The 21,974-nt window shown below is 38.4% G+C and overlaps 1 protein-coding gene and 1 long non-coding RNA gene across 19 annotated transcripts in view; one reads left to right on the top strand and one right to left on the bottom strand.

Moving 5' to 3' along the window:
* tnca (tenascin Ca) overlaps positions 1–21,974 on the bottom strand; it is a 315,748-nt gene that overhangs the window by 33,392 nt on the left and 260,382 nt on the right. For 3 of the 18 annotated variants that reach the window (XM_087253025.1, XM_087253026.1, XM_087253024.1), the window contains 3 exons: positions 5,503–5,775; positions 2,627–2,899; positions 1,990–2,262 (listed from right to left, as the gene is read on the bottom strand). The exons of 13 other annotated variants lie outside the window; for them this stretch is intronic. In XM_087253025.1, coding sequence (XP_087109151.1) covers positions 1,990–2,262; positions 2,627–2,899; positions 5,503–5,775 — 819 coding nt within the window. Of the gene's footprint in view, positions 1–1,989; positions 2,263–2,626; positions 2,900–5,502; positions 5,776–21,974 lie in introns of those variants that run through there. 2 more of the 18 variants (XR_015490705.1, XM_087253040.1) reach the window with 1 other exon arrangement.
* LOC147843819 (uncharacterized) lies at positions 1,128–13,101 on the top strand. Its single transcript, XR_015490964.1, has 3 exons — positions 1,128–4,203; positions 4,513–8,079; positions 8,482–13,101. It is a non-coding gene; the product is annotated as an uncharacterized LOC147843819 (long non-coding RNA).

A 21,974-nucleotide genomic window follows, 5' to 3' on the forward strand; every position in this document is an offset into this window, starting at 1 on the left:
ATAATTGATTCTGCAGTGATTGCAAGGTTAAAATAATAGCTTGTTATTTGACAGATGTTACTTGTTCGTTTGTATGAGCTTTCTGTTCTCGTTTTAGTTATATTAAGATGACTAAGTGCAATACAATTGCATGCATAAGGATACAGCGGAATGGATTGATCTAAGAAAATGGGGTCAGACTAATCTAAAAAGACATTTCCACACTGCAAGTTTAGTTTATTTTTCTGATGAGTGGTCAGACGTTTTAAGCAAGGCAGATTCGGTTGCAAATTGAAAATGCACCTGAGGACTGAAGACAAGCCAATTGTTATATAGTTGAAGTCAGAATTATTAGCCCCTCTGACGTATTAGCGCCCCTGTTTATTTTTTCCCCAAATTTCTGTTTAATGGAGAGAATATTGTTTCAGCACATTTCTAAGCATAATAGTTTTAGAAACCTATTTCTAATAACTGATTTATTTTATCTTTGTCATGATGACAGTAAATAATATTTTACTTAATATTTTTCAAGAAACTTCTGTATCGTTTAAAGTGACATTTAAAGGCTTAACTAGGTTAATAAGGTGAACTAGGCAGGTTAGGGTAATTAGGCACGTTTTTGTAAAACAGGGGTTTTCAAAGTGTGAGGCGTGCCTCCCCTGGGGGGCGCCAGAGCATGTGAGGGGAGGTGAGGGAAAAAAACATTATATAATAAAAATATAATTATTAAGTTTAATTACTATATGTATTTTTTATTATTTTTAAACATTTTAATTAAACAAAGCTAAAAAAAAAAATAATACGTCAAAAATAAGAAAACCTTTTTTACCCAGAAGGCCATAGCTGTGAATTCGCTTCTGTTTGGCAAGCCCACCAATTCAGGTATATGCCTGCTAATACAATGGATCGGTTTCTGAGACCCCCCGATTCAAAGCCTTCAAGTTCAGGGCTTAAACCCAAAAGACGACGATATGATGATCAGTATTTGAGTTTAGGATTTACGTGGACAGGACCAGCTGATAAACCACCACCTTTATGTGTGGTTTGTCAAGATATTTTGGCTAATGACAGCATGAGACCCGCTAAACTTGGGCGACACCTTGAAACCAAGCATGATGAGGTAGCAGAAAAACCTCCAGAATTTTTTTGTGTGTGTGTGTGCGTGCGCGCGTGTGTGCGTGCGTGTTTGGGAGGAGGGGGGCGCCAATGGATAAGTTGTGTCAAAAGGGAGGCCCACTGTCTTAGACTTTGAAAAACCCTGTTGTAAAAACAATGGTTTGCTGTGTAGACAAACGAAAAAAAAAATAGCTTAAAAGGGCTAATAATTTTGTCCCAAAATTGGTTTTTAAAAATTTGAAAACTGCTTTTATTCTAGCCGAAATAAAACAAATAAGACTTTCTCCAGAAGAAAAAATATTATCAGACATACTGTGAAAACTTCCTGACCTGCTGTGAGACGTAGTTTGGACGAAGTTGTCGGCGATTCTTTCTATAGTAAATTCATGCAATGTGAAAGTCCCTGTCACCGATCTATCTTGTAGTGTAAACAAAGCAGTGACCAAACGCTAGCCTAGTTAGTCGTGCAGTGTGAAAACATCTGTGACACGACTGCTTTGAAAATCATGCAGTCTGAACTCGGCATTATACAATAACTTGCCTAATTACCCTAACCTGCCTAGTTAACCTAATTAACTCAGTTTAGCCTTTAAATGTCTCTTTAAGCTGTATAGAAGTGTCTTAAATGGCAAAGAAAAAATAAATCAGTTATTAGAGATGAGTTATTAAAACTATTATGTTTAGAAATATGTTGAAAAAAATCTGCTATCCGTTAAACAGAAATCGAAGAAAAAAAAAAATGGGGGTTAATAATTCTGACTTCAACTGTATATTTTTGTGCATGTAAGTGTGTTAAAAATGAAAGAATGACTAAAGGAGAAAGAATATAATAACTAACCCTTTGTGAAAGTGTTAATTCTGTCCTGACAGAAGCATGAAAAACTTGCACAGTACCTGTACTGGTATTGAAGTAAACTGATGGAGTTTGCCGGCCATGAGACACACCATAAAACATTATATCATAGACCGTGGAGTCCACGAGACCCTGGACGCTCGTGTTCCTCTCTGTGCCAGACAGCCTGAGCTCTACAACATCATAAAGCTGCTCTCGGTCTGAGACTCGAGCAGCGAAGCCATCAAAGTGGCCTGATAATGTGCTCCAGGACAGAGTCAAGCTATTGGCCAGTCGCTCAGACACAACAACACGGCCCAGTTCAGGCTTAGGCTCTGGGAGAGAGAAAGCATTATTGTGGGTTATTTGCCTCAAAGCTGCAGTCAATTGACAGAAATCAGAGTGCAGGTCTGAAGTTTATTAGCATGGAAGTTCATTTTTGCTGAGGAATATTAATATTAATCAAATATTTTGAGTTGCGATTACAACTACACTTCTAACAGTAATCAGATCTTGCATTTCAGACTTTTACTAGTTGCACATCATTAAAGTTTGTATCTTGTATCTTTATATTTTTCTAAATGCTTTTCTATGAATTCTGACTTGAATCCTTTTCGAATTTCCCCATAAAACCCCTCCATCATGCAGATTCTTAAGCGATTATAAACAATAGCAAGTCAGAATGATGCGCTGCTGTACCTGTGGTCACTACAGTGGTGAGGGCATCAGTGTTGGCACCAGCGACAGTGGCGTACAGCTTGATCTGATATGTGGTGTTTCCTCTCAGGCCGTTCAGCACCGCAGAGCGAACACCTGCCCCAAACGTTCGCCCCGACGCCTGCGAGGGCAAAGCAGACTCTCTGACCTCCACTATAAAGTTATCAAAGGCCTTCTCTCCCGTCCGCCAGGAGAGCGACACTGAGTCTGAGGTTACGTTTGAAACAACTAGTCCAGACAAGTCAGGCTCGGCCGCTACAGGGGGAGAAAGCCAGCCGTGACCATTCATTTAATGCATGTTTCTCTGCTTCCTGTGTGTTTACACATCTGCCCATGCTAACTGTGTGCCGGACTAACATAGCAGTCTTGAATTTAAAGGGGTAGTTCACACAGAAATCAGTTACACGCATGCATGTCACTCCAAAACTGATTTATAGGTGGAAGTAAGGGACAAACCAAACAACTGTGAAAAGGGGCAGGATTAATCAAGCTTATCAGACATTTTTAAAAGCAAGCGATTGCTCCATGTCTAAAATTTCTGTCCAGAGAGGTCACGCTTTGATCCTCGATTGATCTCACGCAGTCAAGTGATGCGATTTCGCCGGTCAGAGTTCACCAAGCTTGAACTTAGCACTGCAGCAACCTGCGAAGCTTGATGCATGACCCTGCATTTCCGGTCTGACGCATTCGCGTGCAAATGAATGGAAGTCTATAGGGAAAAGGCCAGTGTGATCGCAGCTTTAGACGACCAATCACTCTGAAGATTAAGAAAACGGGCCAATGAAATGCCAATTGAATTGGGGGAGCTTGGCTTCACAGCTGATCCTGATGAGCCATCAACGCTATATCAGTCAGCTGCTGGAGTCAGCTCACTAGAATTTGCCTGCTGAAGAGCCGATCACTCAACTCCCAGCTGGAGACTCAGTGGCTGTGGCAGTGGAGCCATTCTCTATTTGGGGAACGTGGCTTACGGAAGTAACCAGGACGTTCTTTAGGGTGGGAGCATCAGTTCTTTAGAGTGGGGCTATCAGTGCTTTACGGTGGGAAAATCAGTCCATTAGGGTGGGACTATCAATTTATTTTGGGTGGGACTATCAATTCTTTAGAGGGGGAATATCAGTCTTTTAGGTTGTGGCTATCAGTTCTTTAGGATGGGACTATCAATCCTTTAGCGTGGGACTACTAGCTCTTTAGGGTGGGACTATCAGTCCTTTAGGGTGGGGCTATCAGTCATTTAGGGTGGGGCTTTCAGTCCTTTATGGTGGGACTATTAGTTATTTAGGGTGGGGCTATCAGTCGTTTAGGGTGGGACTATTAGTCATTTAGGGTGGGGCTATCAGTCCTTTAGGGTGGGACTATTAGTCATTCAGGGTGGAGCTATCAGTCCTTTAGGATGGGACTATTAGTCATTTAGGGTGGGGCTATCAGTCCTTTAGGGTGGGACTATTAGTCATTTAGGGTGGGGCTATCAGTCCTTTAGGGTGGGACTATTAGTCATTTAGGGTGGGGCTATCAGTCCTTTAGGGTGGGGCTATCAGTCCTTTAGGGTGGGACTATTAGTAATTTAGGGTGGGGCTATCAGTCCTTTAGGGTGGGACTATTAGTCATTTAGGGTGGGGCTATCAGTCGTTTAGGGTGGGACTATTAGTAATTTAGGGTGGGGCTATCAGTCCTTTAGAGTGGGACTATTAGTCATTTAGGGTGGGGCTATCAGTCGTTTAGGATGGGACTTTCCGTTCTTTAGGGTGGGACTATTAGCCCTTAGGGTGGGACAATCAGTCCTTTAGGGGGTGGACTATTAATTCTTTATAGGGCGGATATTAGTCTTTTAGGGTGGGACTATCAGTTCTTTAGGGTGGGACTATTAGTTATTTAGGGTGGGGCTATCAGTCGTTTAGGATGGGACTTTCCGTTCTTTAGGGTGGGACTATTAGCCCTTAGGGTGGGACAATCAGTCCTTTAGGGTGGGACTATTAATTCTTTATAGGGCGGATATTAGTCTTTTAGGGTGGGACTATCAGTTCTTTAGGGTGGGACTATTAGTTATTTAGGGTGGGGCTATCAGTCCTTTAAGGTGGGACTATTAGTTATTTAGAGTGGGGCTATGAGTCGTTTAGGATGGGACTTTCCGTTCTTTAGGGTGGGCCTATCAATTCTTTAGGGTGGGACTTTCCGTTCTTTAGGGTGGGACTATCAATTCTTTAGGGTGGGACTATTAGCCCTTAGGGTGGGACTATCAGTCCTTTAGGGTGGGACTATTAGTTTTTTAAGGTGGGGCTATCAGTCCTTTAGGGTGGGACTATTAATCCTTTATAGGGGGGATATTAGTCTTTTAGGGTGGGACTATCTGTACTTTAGAGTGGGACTATCAGTTCTTTAGGGTGGGACTATCAGCCCTTAGGGTTGGAATATCAGTTCTTTAAGGTGGGGCTATCAGTCCTCTAGGGTGGGGCTACTAGTTATTTAGGGTGGGGCTATCAATCCTTTAGAGGGGGAATATCAGTCCATTAGGATGGGACTATCAGTTCTATAGGGTGGGACTATTAGTTTTTTAGGATGAAGCTATCAGTCTTTTGGGGTAGGACTATTAGCCTTTTTGATGACAGATTTATGCGCTTTTGGAATCTTCAAAATAAAAGTCCAACACCATCTAACACCATTATACAGCATAGAAGAGCCAGAAAATTTTTTACAATCATTCTGACTGTTTGTCTGACCAAAAAAAAAAGTCGTATACACAGAGGATATCTTGAGGGTGAGTAAATTAGGGGGTAGTTTTCATTTTTGCGTGAACCTTTCCTTTAAGATCAATGACAAATTGGGGGGAAAAAAAGCAAGGAAAGCAGAATCTCAGTTACCTGTGGAGGCGACAGCACTGACCGAGTCTGTTCTTCTTCCCTTCATCACTCCAGTGAGGTAAGCTATATAGTCAGTAGTCGGCCGTAGCCCAGTGATCTCATACGACTGAACGCTCTGAGACAGATTATACTCAATCGGCTCCTGCTGCCAGCTGGAGTCTATAATCTCCAGGACAAACCGCTCAATTTCTCCTTTCGTGTCATTCCATGAAACGAAGAAGCTCTGTGATGTTACATTAGACACATACAGATTGCCCACCGCTGGAGCTCTATCTAAAGGGAGAAACTGTTATTGCCACAGCAGTCGCACTCACGTAGGTATTTGCTTTGTTGAGTGATGTCTGGTAGATTATGTGTCAAAGTTATTTACTTATTGTGATTACTAGGGGTGTGCAATATGTGTTGTCTAAGAAAATATCTTACCGTATGTGACTTTATGTCATTGAATTTGTGACACAAACACTTAAATGGGGTGTTTATAAGACACCTTTTTAATCATAACATTGGCATGATTTTATGCATGCTAATGACAACTACAGGGGGCTAGACAGGGGCTGGGTTGGACAATAAAACTGAAAAGCCCGGTTTTAGACCACAATAGTTCACTTTTATGGTGTAGAGCCCCTTTTGCAGCCAATACAGCATCAATTGGTCTTGGGAATTACAGATACAAGTCCTGCACAGTGGCCAAGCGGATTCCTCTTGCAGAATAGTGGCCAGGTTTCAACGTGATGTGTTTCCTAATACGTAAAATGTTTTCTGACTCTTTTCTCCAAAACACCCCAATATGGCTCAATAATATTTAGTTCTGGTGACTGTGCAGGCCATGGGAGATGTTTAACTTTCAAGAGTTCACACTTAGATATTGCTTGATAACTAAGCAGGTCTGGCATGCTGTCCCGGGAAAGAACCCTGAGCTCGGAGATAGTTAAGCCCAGGGCTCTCGCCAGGTCCATAGAGCATGTGAGGGGAGTACGAGATCAGGTGGTTCTCGAGAGCTCCCCTTTTGTAAAGGAGGAAAGGAGGAGAAAGGGGGTGGATGGGGGGTTTCTTCGGAAAACGAAGATAAGGGAGTAATATCTAGCTAGGCTACTTATAGTGAGTTAGGATAGATCTGATTGGCTAACTAATGAGTGTAGATAGGCGGCCAGCTGCAGTCAATTATATCACGTGCTCCTCTCCAAATTAGTTTGAAAAACTTCACTTAATGCTGTGTTCACACCAGACGCGGAATGCGCGGATAAATTGCACTATTTGCGTGTAAATAACCGTGTGAACATTTGAGGTTACTCGCTTCATTCGCGCGTCGAACCCCCCTTCATTCGCACGTCAAATTCACTTTAAAACAGACGCGGATTTGCGTGATGAGCAGGGCTTGTTTGCCCGGTGACTCTAGCTTCAAAGCTAAATGGCTAACATGGATTTTATGAAAAAAATAAAAGTGCTTATGTGTTTTATAAAGACTGAAAAACAGCATCGCTACGTTTAGGGTCATGTCTTAGTCCACTACATCCTTTTAGAGGTGCATCTAGCTCTGTGAGCTGATAAACTCCTCCAGAAACTGAACCTGGATGACGGAGGCTTTCAGTGGTGCTTCTAACTGAGCCAAGCCCAGTTTGATGAACAGGCGATACGTCACAATCACGCCCCCACAAGAGCAAGCTCCTGATTGGTTAACGCGGTGCGAATGTCCGCTGAAGTTCAGATTTTCGAACTCGAGTGATTCGCGCGAAAAGCGCGGTAAGCACGTCAAACGTGCAAAACCCTCAATTTGCGGTGTGCCATTCGCATGTATTGCGCCATTCGCGCAATTCGCGCCGCACTTTTTATGCGTATCGCACTGCAGGATGTCTATTCGCGCGTTTGCATTGACTTAACATGTAAATCACTCGCGCTTGATGTGCGTTCCGCGTCTGGTGTGAACGCAGCATAATGTACATTGTCACCAGTCTTGCTGTGTATATTGGTGCATTATCATCCCAATACACGTCACCACCTTCAGGTGCGAGGGCAAAGCAGACTCTCTGACCTCCACTATAAAGTTATCAAAGGCCTTCTCTCCCGTCCGCCAGGAGAGCGACAATGAGTCTGAGGTTACGTTTGAAACAACTAGTCCAGACAAGTCAGAAAGCCAGCCGTGACCATTCATTTAATGCATGTTTCTCTGCTTCCTGTGGTTTTACACATCTGCCCATGCTAACTGTGTGCCTGACTAACAAAGCAGTCTTGAATTTAAAGGGGTAGTTCACACAGAAATCAGTTACACGCATGCATGTCACTCCAAAACTGATTTACAGGAAGTTAAAGTCAGCATGAAATGTAGTTTTCTTATTTATACGTGTATACAGTAGTGCTGGTTATAAACATGTACCTGTGCACTTCTTTAGTTATTTAAACATTCATTTACGTTAATTAAAACTTTTTAAAGCTTCTTTACTACTGGTAACATGGAATGCATTTAGGGTGGCACTACCAGTCCTTTGGGGAGGGACTATTAGTCCTTTAGAGGAAGAATATCAGTTCCCCTTCATAAGGGAACTCGAAAGTGTGTCTGTAATAAACAAATTTTGTGAGTGTGTTAGACGACCAATCACTCTGGAGATTAAGAAAACGGGCAGTGGTATAGCGCAAAATGCGGAGGCAGGGATCACTGATGGAGCCCCATGTTGAAGGAGGGAAGGGGGGTGGTTTTTGGGCTGAGCCAGGTATAAACACATATACACATATATCTATGATCGGGAGTTTTCGTGGATGTTAGTATGTAATTTGTTTTTTAATTATGAAAAATTTTACATTACTTTTCTACATTGATGGATCACTGATTGAACGGGCATTCCTGACAAAAAACGTGTGTTTGTGTGTACAGAAATGTACTATTCACCCTCCCTGTTAAATTTGATCTAATCAAACTCGTTTGTGAATGAATCTCCGTTATGAACTACTCGTTCACTAGCCGACAAAAATACAAGTTTCTGGCAGCGCAGCATCTTGTTGTCATATTTCTTTTGCATTGTTTGCTGATTTTTTTCAACAAAACTAGCATAAGCCGAGTGTTTAGTGCGAATTGGAGCTACTTTTCCCTATGGTGAATGCAGTAAGTGACTGTTATCATCAATTACGTTACCTGATTAGCACAAATTTCAGAACATACAAAAACGTAAAAAACGTAATATTACCTATGAAATGTTCTGCCTTTGTGCTTTGTTTTCTTTGTTTGCTCGTTACTACACCCGTAGACAGCGCAAGTCCAAGTCCCGCATCTTCACGTAATAACACCGTCTTGACTAGTGCGGTTGAATGACATTTGTCCTGGGAGCACTGTACCAATGTGGCGGCGCTATTGACGCATGCTCAGGGTCCCTATGCGATATCTAGTGTATATATCTATGTCACAAATTGAGGAGTGGGGAAAGGAGGCGGGTGGAGCGACAACGCAGGGAATCCTTCACAAACTGAGGAGCGATCGCAAACCGAAAGCGGCGAGAGCATCAAAGTAGCCAGAAGTCATTCATTTTTTAACGAGAACCGGCGGAGAGAAACAGCAGCGCGTCTTCATTGGCTATGACGCGGTTCGGCGGCAAGCAATCAGAATGAAGTAGTCCACCGCTTGAGAGGAGTTCAGCGAACACCGACCTGTGAACTTTGGTTCCGACCACAGTTGTTCCCAAGAGTTTGATTTTTTGCAGTTCCAAGATTTTCAATTATTGAAAATCGCGACGACGTGGGGCCCCCTAATCACGCGGGCCCCCCCCCGCGGTGCGTGCCCTGTGGGCCCGTCTGCTACGCCACTGAAAACGGGCCAATGAAATGCCAATTGAATTGGGGGAGCTTGGCTCCACAGCTGATCCTGATGAGCCATCAAGGCTATATCAGTCAGCTGCTGGAGTCAGCTCACTAGAATTTGCCTGCTGAAGAGCCGATCACTCAGCTCCCAGCTGGAGACTCGGGTGCTGTGGCAGTGAAGACACACGACTCCGTTCCCTATTCTGTCTATAATTTTAAAAAGACATTAAATTGGTGAATTATCATCCCGATACACGGCTCCACCTTCAGGCTACAATGTTTAAAGCGTTGGTACCATATGGTCCTCCAGAATAGTGTGGTAGTCCTTGGCAGTGATGCACCCATCTAGCACAAGTATTGAGCCTAGCGAATGCCATGATAGTGCAGCCCAAAGCTTCTTTGGGGCTTCTCCACTGTAACTCTCCCAATGTGGGACAGACAGTGAAGAGAACAATATCAGAGAACAATACTTGTTTCACATTGTCCACAGCCCAAGATTTTCGCTGCTGGCACCATTGAAACCAATGTTTGGCTTTGGCACGGGTGAGCAAAGGTTTGGCTATAGCAGCCCGGCCATGTATCTGCTTGTATTTTAAGGAAAACTGTGGTGTTACTCTGCTAACTAAACTTTCACATAGTTGGAAGATTGGCCACCAGGCTGCTCAAATTTAGCCATGAATCCTCCAACATTAAATTGGCAAGTGTTTTAGTTTCATTGTCCAACCACTGTAAGTCATCAAGAGTCATTCGTACAGTTATGGCATTATTAAATGTTATACTGCCATTGTTTGAGATGTCCTTGTCATGACAACTTATCATTACCAAGACCACCTACCTGTAACTTGTGATAAATCTGTCATGAGCTTGATTGCCATGAGGATATAGAGTGGAGGAACTATGACGTCAATTTGTATGCAAAAACCCGGAAGCGAGTTAGCATTTTAGCACTTCCGGTTTCCTTGTCCCAAAGTCAATGGGTTTTTTAAATGGGGTTTCAGTAAAATCGCTTAAATAAGGTTTGTGGCTAACACCAACTTAAGATACTTTCACGTTTTGTTCTGTGACATAAAACACATCAGTTACAGCACACTCTTGAATTTTTAAATCGGTAATACTTCTTTAAAAAGACAGTTGCTATCAAGTTGCTAAATGGGACTACAGGCGGCGTAAGGGACATTATACGTCATCGAACTGATCTGGTCTGGAGCGCAGCTTGCTTGTGTTGGGCGTTTGGATTTGTCTGTGATTTAGGTATTTTCATGAATAGTATCTTATAGTTTGTTGTATTATTCTAATTGAGAATTCAGATTGTGTGTAGATAATTCCTTCACTTGTAAAGACTGTCTTCATTTGTTGATCATTTATTTTAATTAAACGATATTATGAAGATTCTGCTTACCAGTGCAGCCTGTTTCTTTACTGCTCTCAGTAATGCAAACGTGTGAATAAATGTGTAAAAATACATGCATGTTAACTGTCATTTTAACGTGATCAAGTGATTTCTCGTCTTTTTTTCTTCATCTGAACACATTTAACTGCAATATCTACACTCCTCCATAAAACGTTCAGCAGATGTGACTGTATGAGCTGCTTTTCACTGTACTTCGTGACAAAAAAGGAATATTGAATATTGCTCTGTGTCCATGATGGAACTTGCAGGCATTTGATTGACTTGTTTCTCCTCACGCCTCATTTCTGTCGTCTGTTAAGGTAAGCGGGCTGTGTGCACGCGAGCGATACACTTATTTAAATATGACCCATTATAATACTATATAGGCACATTTATACACATTTTTAAAACTTTTAGAACAACCGCAAAGCAAAACAGATTTCCCACGTAAAAACGATCCAAAAGGCACAAAGGTCTATGTGTGTTTGCGTATTTATTAGTTTATAATATATAGCGTGGATTATAATATAATAAACAGAGAGATTAACTCTTTGTCATGGACATTATTTCTAAAAATAAGCTTGATAAGTCGTCTGTAGCAGGGTGGGGCTGACGTCACTGACGAGCGCCCCGAGGGCGCTGTAGTCCGTTTATAGCCTAATGCAGGGGTCTCAAACTCAATTTACCTGGGGGCCGCAGGAGGCAAAGTCTGGGTGAGGCTGGGCCGCATAAGGGATTTCACACAAAAAAAGTCCTGAAATGTCATTATTAACAGTTTTTATTATTTCTTCTGAACATGAAGTGTCCTGAACATTAATAGAACATTGAGTGAAGATTATGAACAGTTCTTCTGAACATGGCATCTTTTGCCTACTCCTTGCTGCCAGAGACTTGACAGCGCTTCTTCTCACAAATCTGAACCACATTTGGCTTTAGAGCGGAAGCAGTTGAGACCCTTAGTATGGCTTGAAGATGATCATCATTAAGTCTAGACCTGTACTTTGACTTATTGAAGTCCTAGGGAAAAAAGTTGGGGAACTCACTCAAAACTTCCATTCCCTCACCTAAAAAAAGGCGTATATATGTATAAATAAAACACCCCCACCCCACTCCAGTCACATCAGTCTGTACCAGTCTGTATCTACCTATAATATCAATATATATAAGATGCAGGGCAGGCACGTGCACACATAGGGCCCAACCTGTGCAGAGCACATGCCCTTTTTAGTCTTGCATAGAAAGTGCCCTTCCGAAATGATCAAAAGTGCCCCCGCGACGCGACACACCCTCGGTTCCGCCCTTCAGTAGGCGCGCGATAACACCGCTCTTGAGTACGCGCGCGACAACACAGCTGATCAGAACGCGCGCGACAACGCGCATTGAGTGACAAGCGTGCTGTGTACGGATAGAATCAGCGGAGCGGGGAGCGCTCTCTCTCGCCGCTCCGCTGATTCTGTCAGAGTACAGCGGTCGGCGCAGGCCACAAAATATTGCACTGAGGGCCGCAAATGGCCCGCGGGCCGCGAGTTTGAGACCCCTGGCCTAATGTTAGCTTTTCAAGTCTTGCGTTTGCATTTAAGTTCAAAAAGTGCTCAAAGTTGTATTTTCGTGTGACAATTATTCGGCTGAACAAAACGTGTAAGTGTAATGAACCGTGATTGAACACAGAGCGTATTATTCGCAATCTTCGAAAACCCTATGGGAAAATCCTATAGGGATTTTCACGAGGGAACCAGTTTTAAGCTAGCAGCCGATTAGCCTACAAAGTGACGTCATAGTTCCTCCACTCTATTATAATTGTATCACAAATTTCAAAAGAGCATCATTAATGTTTTCTCTTGGATTCAACTATATTGAAAATTTTACAAAACAAATTAAAAATGTAATTAAAACGTCATTAAATATTAAAAGAGGATATATTTTACAGAGTCTTGAAACTTTTAATCACAAATTCATAACATATAAACATTTATTTTGTTCCACTAATAAAGTGATCAGAACAATATTCATGACTCAATTATAATGGCTGACTGACAATCCTGTTTATGACAGATTTATGACAAATTATGACACAGACAGGTTATGATGTATTTGGTTATGTCAAGTTGCCAAAGACATCTCAAACAGTGTTATCTTTGCATTTAAAATGACGTAACAGAGTCAATGACATGTAATGATAATTATCATAAGCATGCATAAAATCTGCGTCATATTCACCACAATATTGTACAGCCCTAATAAGAACAACTATTAATGTTTATGCATACTGACTAACTCATTAAAATGCATTACACTGACTGTTAAAATAGAATATACAATTTTCCAACATTTATTTTTGCATGTCAAACATGCCCTAGTATAAAGTGATTAAAGATGCACAAAAACACAAGAGAACAATAAATACCAAAAAAAAAAAAAAACTAAAACAGGATTGATTGCTCAGTTATGGAAACATTTTGCTTTAAAAATATCTATATTTGTTCACTGTAGTGTCAAAACAGGTTGATGTTAGTGCAAATAAAGCAATCCACACAAAAGTTGAATACATGTTGGTTTTCATGCCAATCTTTGATTATTCCCAGTCCAAACTTTAGTATAATCTGTTTTTTTTTGTTTTTGTTTAGAGATGTTAATAGATTAGACGGTTCTCAGAAATCAATGTGTGAAAACATGACAGCAGTCATTTCTGTGAACGGATATAAATATGGAATTACATGCTTAAAAAACAGACATGTTAATTAATTCATTAATTAATTCGTCTGATTGCTTCTATAATAATAATAATAATAATAATAATAATAATAATAATAATAATAATAAGGCTAAATTGTCCGTAATGTATGTGTGTGGATGTTTCTCAGAGATGGGTTGCGGCTGGCAGGGCATCCACTGCATAAAAATATGCTGGATAAGTTTGCGGTTATTCAGCTGTGGCGAACCCGAGCCAAAGAGAAAATTAATGAATGGTAATAATCATCATCATCGGTTTGATTGCCTATAATAATATAATAATATTATAATAGTATATAATAATCATATCAATACTATATATCAACAATAATAATAATAATTATTATTATAATAGGTCTGATTCCATTTAAAATTATATTATTATATCATATAATAATAATATCAATACTATATAATAATAATAATAATATTAATAATAATAATAATAATATGTGTAATAATATTAATGATAATAAAAATTAAAATAATAATAGTAATAGGTCTGATTCCCTATAAAATAATATTGGTATATTATATAATAATAATATCGATACTATATATGAATAATAATAAAAATAAGAATAATAATGATATTAATAATAATAATAATAATAATAATAATAATAATAATAATAATAATAATAATAATAATAATGATAATGATAATAATAAGTCTGATTGCCTCAAATAATAATATAATATTAATGATAATGATAATAATAATAATAATAATAATAATAATAGGTCTGATTCCCTATAAAATAATATTATTATAATATATAATAATAATATCGATACTATATATGACTAATAATAATAATAATAATAATATTCATAATAATATATTAATAATAATTATAATGATATGTCTAATAATATTAATAATAATAAGTCTGATTGCCTCAAATAATAATATTAACATTAATGATAATAATAATAATAATTATAAACAACAACAACAACAACAACAACAACAACAATAGGTCTAATTGCGTCTAATAATAATAATAATAATAATAATAATAATAATAATAATAATAATAATCTTCATCATCACCGTCATTATCGGTTTGATTGCCTATAATATATTATTATAATAATATTATATAATAATATCAATACTTTAAATCAATAATAATAATAATAATAATAATAATAATAATAATAATAATAATAATCATCATCATCATCGGTTTGATTGCCTATAATATAGTATTATTATAATATTATATAATAATATCAATACTGTATATCAATAATAATAATAATAATAATAATAATAATAATAATAATAATAATAATAATAATAATAATAATAATAATAATAACAATAATGTCTAATTGTGTAAGTAATAAATTATTCATAAACTAAATTGAACTTATTTGTTAAAATAATTCAACAATTCTGAAAAGAAAAGAAAATGTTTGGGAATCCCTGAATAAAAAAAATCTTTAAATCAATAAAGAAATCAAAAAGTATGTGCTTTAACTCTTTGACTGATATGCATCAATAAGATGGAGTTAAACTAAAGCGTATCTCTATTACACACATCGCTCGTATATAAAATCAAAAGGCATGTGTAATGATGGAGGTAGATGATGAGAGCTCAATGAATCGTATTCAAGGGATGAAATATGTTGCAATCACTGCAGCAGATCAAAACTCACCAAGACGCTTTAAATACTGTATGAGAGACGGCGATGCCATGCATGTGGGCAGCTGGATGAAATGATCACAGGGATTCTACGCTTTGATTTCAGTGGAATGAAATGAATGGAAACACAACATTTCCTCAATGCAATCAGGCTTGACGCAGGACCGACACAGTGGCTGGAACAGTAATGGTGACAATCAAAGTTAGAAAGGTTAGAAAGAAATCCTTTCACAATGGATTATTATGGACGTTAAGTATTTTTTTTTCTGCACCATGCAATTAAGACGCCCGGGTGAAATAAATGAAGAGGAAATGTTAAAGCACAGAAGCACCTGCTTGACACCACAGCTCCCAACTACAATTGAAAAGACCAGAAACAGAGGAAAGACTGAGGAAAAAAGTATTGCAGATCATAGATTTTACATCCCTTGGGAAAAAGAAGTGTTCTTGATTGTGCACTTGCAGTCAAATCTTAATCATAGTTCATACTAGCTAATGTGTTAACAAATGAGACCTCACTGTAAAGTATTAAAACTTTGCTTTTGTCATGATATAAAAAAGAAAACATAAAATAAAGTATATCAAAAACTTGTAATCAGTGTTGCCAGACTTACGATAATTCTGGTATTTGTACGATAATTTCGACCTCGGTATAATGCACGATCAATAATGAAAAAAATCCTATAACGTACAAATATTTTAGAATTTTATGTGATTTAAAATAAATTTCATTGTAATCTTAGGCAGGGCCGGAGTGAGACTCTTTTTCAGCCCTGGAGTTTCAAGCCTCAGACCGGCCCACCTCAGTTCACGACTGACTATATTAAAATAAGGTCATTTCCAATTCAGTTTCTAATTACACTATCACGTCTTTTTTTGAGAAAACAGCTGCTTTAGAACTTTAAGGGCTCTATTTTGACGGTCCATGCGCAGAGCGCAAAACGCAGGGCGCAAACGCTTTCAGGGCGTGTCAGGACGCGTTTTTGCTAATTTAAGGACGGGAAAACCTGCTTTGCGCCGTGGCGCATGGTCTAAAAGGGTTGAGTTTATTTTCTTAATGAGTTATAGGTGTGTTTTGAGAATAAACCAATCAGAGTCTCATCTCCCATTCCCTTTAAGAGTCAGCTGCGTCGCGCCAAGAGCGCATTCGCTATTTACAGGACGCAAAGTAAGTCTAAGTGGAAAAAATGAGCATTTCACAAGCAAACAGTTCACAGATTTTTAACAGAAAACTGTTAAACAGAGCATCTACTGCGTGAGAATGAGAGATAAAAGATCTACTTTCACTTTCGCTCTTGGATAGGGAAACCTTTATGCACAGACATCAATTAGTCTATAAATAAATACTTTTGTTTGTTAAGAGCAAATATTCGTTTCAAAACTATTTCTAAATTCAGTTCTAATTTCCAGCAAACGAATAAATGAACAATAATAACAAAATGTGCTCAAAAACCTGAGTTATATCCTAAAACACATGCTGTGCCCCATATGGTCTAAAACCTGACAGGTGGGCAAATCTAAGCTTGTTTTTAATAAAACAAATATAAATATGGATATAATAAATAATACTGCTAATAATAATAACATTATACAAAAGCAAATTGTTATGAATGAACTGAAAAAGCCTCCTGAGATGAAGAAGACATAAAAGCAGTGATTTTTCATATTTATGTAGGATAGAAAATAATATGTTTTGTAATATTTTAATCCTTTATATTTATATTCTATATCTATTCTTATTATATCCAATATATATCCTTAATATTTACATTTTTTTCATATGTAAAGATATTTGCCTATTGCTCTCTTGTGCGTATTAAGCAGTGCGTAAGCGAGGCACAACTCTGTGCCGGAGTTTAGATCGGGTTTGTTTTGGTCTAATGAAAAATCTGTTATAGATTCTTAAAATAGCAACGCACCAGTGGTCCGCCTCAGAACGCCTTCCTTTTTAGACCAGAACGCCTATGGGCGCACAAATGAGCGCAAATGCATTTGCTATTTAAACAGCGTAGCGCAACGCCTCAAAACGACTCTTGCGCCAAGCTGAAACTACCAAAAGACTATTGCACCGCGCCTTGCGCCACACTGCGCCGGGTGTATGATAGGGCCCTTAATCTTCAACAACCCTAACAGTATTATATGTCTTAACAATAAAAATGAAAAAATAATAATAATAACATATTCAGACGAAGATCAAACCCGGGTCGACAGCATCTTAATTTAACGTGCTAACCACTGGACCACAACAGTTGTATATTAAGAAGTGACTCATCTGAGTTATATCATCATTAACCTGCAGGCTGGTGATATATATAAATAGAGTAGAGCTGCGGTAAAATAATGAATAAGAAGACTGTGGTCAAGTAAATAAATAATTTAATTTAAAAAGTGTGACTGCTGAGAGCAACAGATTCTGGAGCTAGGGACACCGGCCCTCGCTGTTCTCCCCTATCTGCTTTTATTTTTTCTCAGGCTCCGTTCATTGGTTCATTTAGCTGTCGGTCAATTCTTTCCCGGTTGCATCACTCTTATGTCCAGTGGCGCCTGCAGCCGTACGGCTGTACGCACTGTGCGTACCTACCATGAGAGAGCGGGAATTAATGCCGCCTTTTATTTATTTATTTGTGACATAATTTAAATTGATTAATAAACAGTATACACTACAGCTGCCTGCTTTTCCACTATCGTGCCAAGTCAAACACTTGGGTATGGTCACGGTTGTTTATCAACTGAGGACTCTGGGAGAGAACTTAACCAACAGCTACATGCACTGCTGAAAGACTTTTTTTTCCTGCTGTGCATTGAATAAAGACGCGCTTAACATTATTGATGTTCACAATCCTATAGCAACATATTATATCCATGAAACACAAACTTGCAGACTCTTCAAGAGTTCACACTTAGATAATGCATGACTATTTAAGCTAGTTTGGCATGCTGTCCCGGGAGAGAACCCTGAGCTCGGTGATAGATGAGCCCAAGGCTCCCGCCTGGTCAATAAGCATTTGGAGGGATATGAGATCAGGTAGTTCTCGATAGCTTCCCAAAATAGATCACTAGTTGTGCTAGTTTGCAGTAAGTGCTTGTGACTTTAACTTTTGTTGCATAGTTTTTGAGTGTGGGAGGAAACCGGAGTACCCGGGGAAAACCCACGCGAACACGGGGAGAACATGCAAACTCCGCACAGAGAGTATCGGTTGGCTCAGCTAGTGTTGAACCAATGACCTCCTTGCTGTGGGGCAACAGTGCTAGCCACCAAGCCACCGTGTCGCCCAAACTGAGGAGGAGGGAGAAGGGATGGATGGGGGGGGTTTCCAAAACGAAGATGAGGATTGAAGTTTAGGCTGGATATTTATATTGAATTTAGAGTGATCCGATTGGCTAGTTAGTGATTAGTGATAAGGATCAGCTGTAGTCCATCCTATCACGTGCTCCTCTCGAAATTAGTTTGAGAAACTTCACTTAGAACAACGAGGAAATAACTGCACTTCAGTCGAGCCGGACGTCTTGTTTTGTGCATGATTCAATGCCGGCTATAACATTTTGCTGCTTTTGGGTTAAATTTGGAAGCTAAAGTGACCGAGATGTAAGCGAGAATACGGTCATTTTTCAAAAAAAAAAAAAAAAAAAAAAAAGGTTCAGACTCAAGTAATAATAAAACGGAAATAATTAATGATTTATTGTGCAGCCCGGTATCAATTGATCAATTGATGGTTGAGGACCATGGAGCTAGGGGATAAAATGAACTCGGGGCAACATGATCCTTTTCCTAATTGTCCACTGCTAAGAATTTTTAAAAATATGACACGACCCCCCACAAAGCTCGCTGAGAGTCTCATCCGAAAGACGGTGCTCAGTGAGCAGTAAAGAGTCCCAGTCACTATACTGGGGCATTAGGACCCACACAGACCGCAGGTTGGGCACCCCCTAACACCAACTCCGGCAACAACCTAGCTTTCCCATGTGGTCTCCCATCCAGTGACCAGGTGCAGCCCTGCTTAGCTTTAGTGGGCGACCATGTGAGAGTTGTAGAGAGCTAGCTGCCGGCTAGCTACTCTCCGTTTGACTCATGTACAATAATTTTCCTCAAATATGATAATTTTGAGGTTCTGGTACGATACTTTGACATTTCCAATCTGGCAACACTGCTTGTAATTTAACTCAGAAATTATTTCTCTTCAATTATTTAACTTATTGACTTATTACTTTTATTTTTCAAAACTGTGAATCTATGTATTTTACAGTTCTGGCCATTTCTCAAAATTTCAAGTTTACATAAGTTTATATCATTGCGTATTGAGTTGAAGGGAAATTTATTAGCTCTTCTGTAAAATGTAAATTATTTTTCAAATAATATATTAACACAAAAGACCTTATTGTCAAGTAGTGAAGTTTGCTTTTGTTGCAATAAAAAAGTACGATAAAAAAATCTTGTAATCGTGACTTTATCTCACAACTCAAGACAATATTTCAACTCTTAGTTATAGCACGGTTAAACAATCCTTAATAATCTACAGTAATTTACTGTGAATAAATTACTGTAAAATACCATATTTACCTTTACAGCACCATTTATTTTGCTCTATATGTATTTACAGAATTTTCTGCATATATTTACTGTAAACTAGACAGTCATTTTCACAATGCAACTTTAAAACACACTAACATACTGCATAAAGAATGTTAACAGTGGTTAACAGTATAGCTTATTAACTTTACAGTTCTGGCCATTTCTCAAAATTTTAAGGTTATACAAGTTTATATCATTGCGTATCGAGTTGAAGGGAAAATGATTAGCCCTTCAGTGAAATTGTATATATATATATATATATATATGGTAAGAGGCTGAATTATCATATGCATTTGTTTATATGACAAAACATGTCTTTTCGACCCAAGAAGGTCCATACTGACTACAAAGGCAGATACTGATAAGATCAGGGCCTGTTGTGTGGACTTTGGGGGTTTTATGATGTGGTCCCATGTTGATTGGTCAGTTTGAATGTCTCAGCATTGGTGGTCACATGGTCAAGAAAGATACAAAATAAGTGGGAAACTCTGGCTCTCTCTCTTTTCCTGCATGGCCTGCTTCTCTCCTGCTATGCTCCCCTCCTCCTCTGGAGTCTATCTTCTCTGACTCTACTGCAATCAGGCTTTTGGGCCTGCTCTCTTAGTCTCTCTCTCCCTCCCTCAGTGTCTCTCCTTCATTCCTCTGTTAACTTTAACTTTACATTTAAGCTGGGTACAATTTATACCATATGTTTTATCATTTCATATTTTATCATTTTATACAGTATTTTGTACTTAATTCAGTTGTAACCATAGAGAATTATTGTCATTAAATCATCTCATTTTCAAGTATTTGTGAATTACTTTTGATTTAACATCAACATTTAATTGTTCCATATTGCAATACAATACAATCACATAATATCAACGCTCTCCCACATTTATAGCTATTAATACTGCCTTTATTTCCACTTTTGGTATGAGATTGCAGAAGAATGGTTTGACTAGAAATGTACAGTTTTTTTACCGTCATGCTGATTACTTTTTAGTCGCTCGGCAGAACTACAGTTCGAACCGCTGTGGTTTAAAGACCGTTCTTACATTATATATATATATATATATATATATATATATATATATATATATATATATATATATATATATATATATATAGCCTCTTCAACTGCTCCAGAACGCAGCAGCACGAGTGGTCTTCAATGAACCTAAACGAGCACATGTCACTCCGCTGCTAGTCCGTTTGCACTGGCTGCCAGTTGCTGCTCGCATCAAATTCAAAGCTCTGATGTTTGCCTACAAAGTGACTTCTGGCTTTGCTCCTTCTTATCTGCTCTCACTTCTGCAGATCTATGTGCCCTCCAGAAACTTGCGTTCTGTGAATGAACGTCGCCTTGTGGTTCCATCCCAAAGAGGGAAGAAATCACTTTTGCGAACGCTCACGCTCAATCTGCCCAGTTGGTGGAATGAACTCCCTAACTGCATCAGAACAGCAGAGTCACTCGCTATTTTCAAGAAACGACTAAAAACTCAACTATTTAGTCTCCACTACACCTTCCTAATCTGCAATTGCCTCTCTGAATATCACACTAACTGTACCCAAAAAAATAAAAATAAATAAATAAAAAAAAATACTAATACTACTAATACTTCCCTTCTTAGACTTTACAGACCTGAAACTTGCCTATAGCACTTATTCGTTGTTGCTCTTAGTTGTGTAAATTGCTTCCTTGTCCTCATTTGTAAGTCGCTTTGGATAAAAGCGTCTGCTAAATGACTAAAGGTAAATGTAAATATATATATATATATATATATATATATATATATATATATATATATATAATATATATATATATAATTTTTTTTTCAAGTTATGTTTAATGGTACAAGAAATTATTCACAGTATTTCTACAGTTTGGGATTAAATAACCCAATTTGGGTAAAATGTGGACTAATCCAAACCTTGGGTTAAATTGGGTTCTATTCATTTTATTTAAAAATTTAACCCAGCACTTGGTTTAGTCCATATTACATCCAGAATTGGGTTGAAAAGCCCAGCATTTTTTAGAGTGCAATAATATTCATTGATTTATTGTTTATTTCAGTTCGGCTGGAATAAAGCAGGTTTTCTATTAAAAAAAAAACAGGGTTTAGGTCAATATTTCTAGCTCTTTAAGAATTTTTTTTTTTTTTTTTTAATTGGCTAAAATTAAACCACTGTTGACCAATGATTAGCCTAATTGACCTAACACCCTAATTACATTAGTTATGGCTTTAAACTGCACTTTAAGCAAAATACTAGTATCAAGAAAAATCTCTCAAATTAAATAAAAAATCTATGATAAAGTGGTTTTTATTCAGTTCACACTTAAGCATATTCTTTAAAAAGT

Source organism: Danio rerio, chromosome 5 (genome assembly GCF_052040795.2).
Source record: "Danio rerio strain M-AB ecotype USA chromosome 5, GRCz13ab, whole genome shotgun sequence".
Taxonomy (NCBI): Eukaryota; Metazoa; Chordata; class Actinopteri; order Cypriniformes; family Danionidae; genus Danio; species Danio rerio.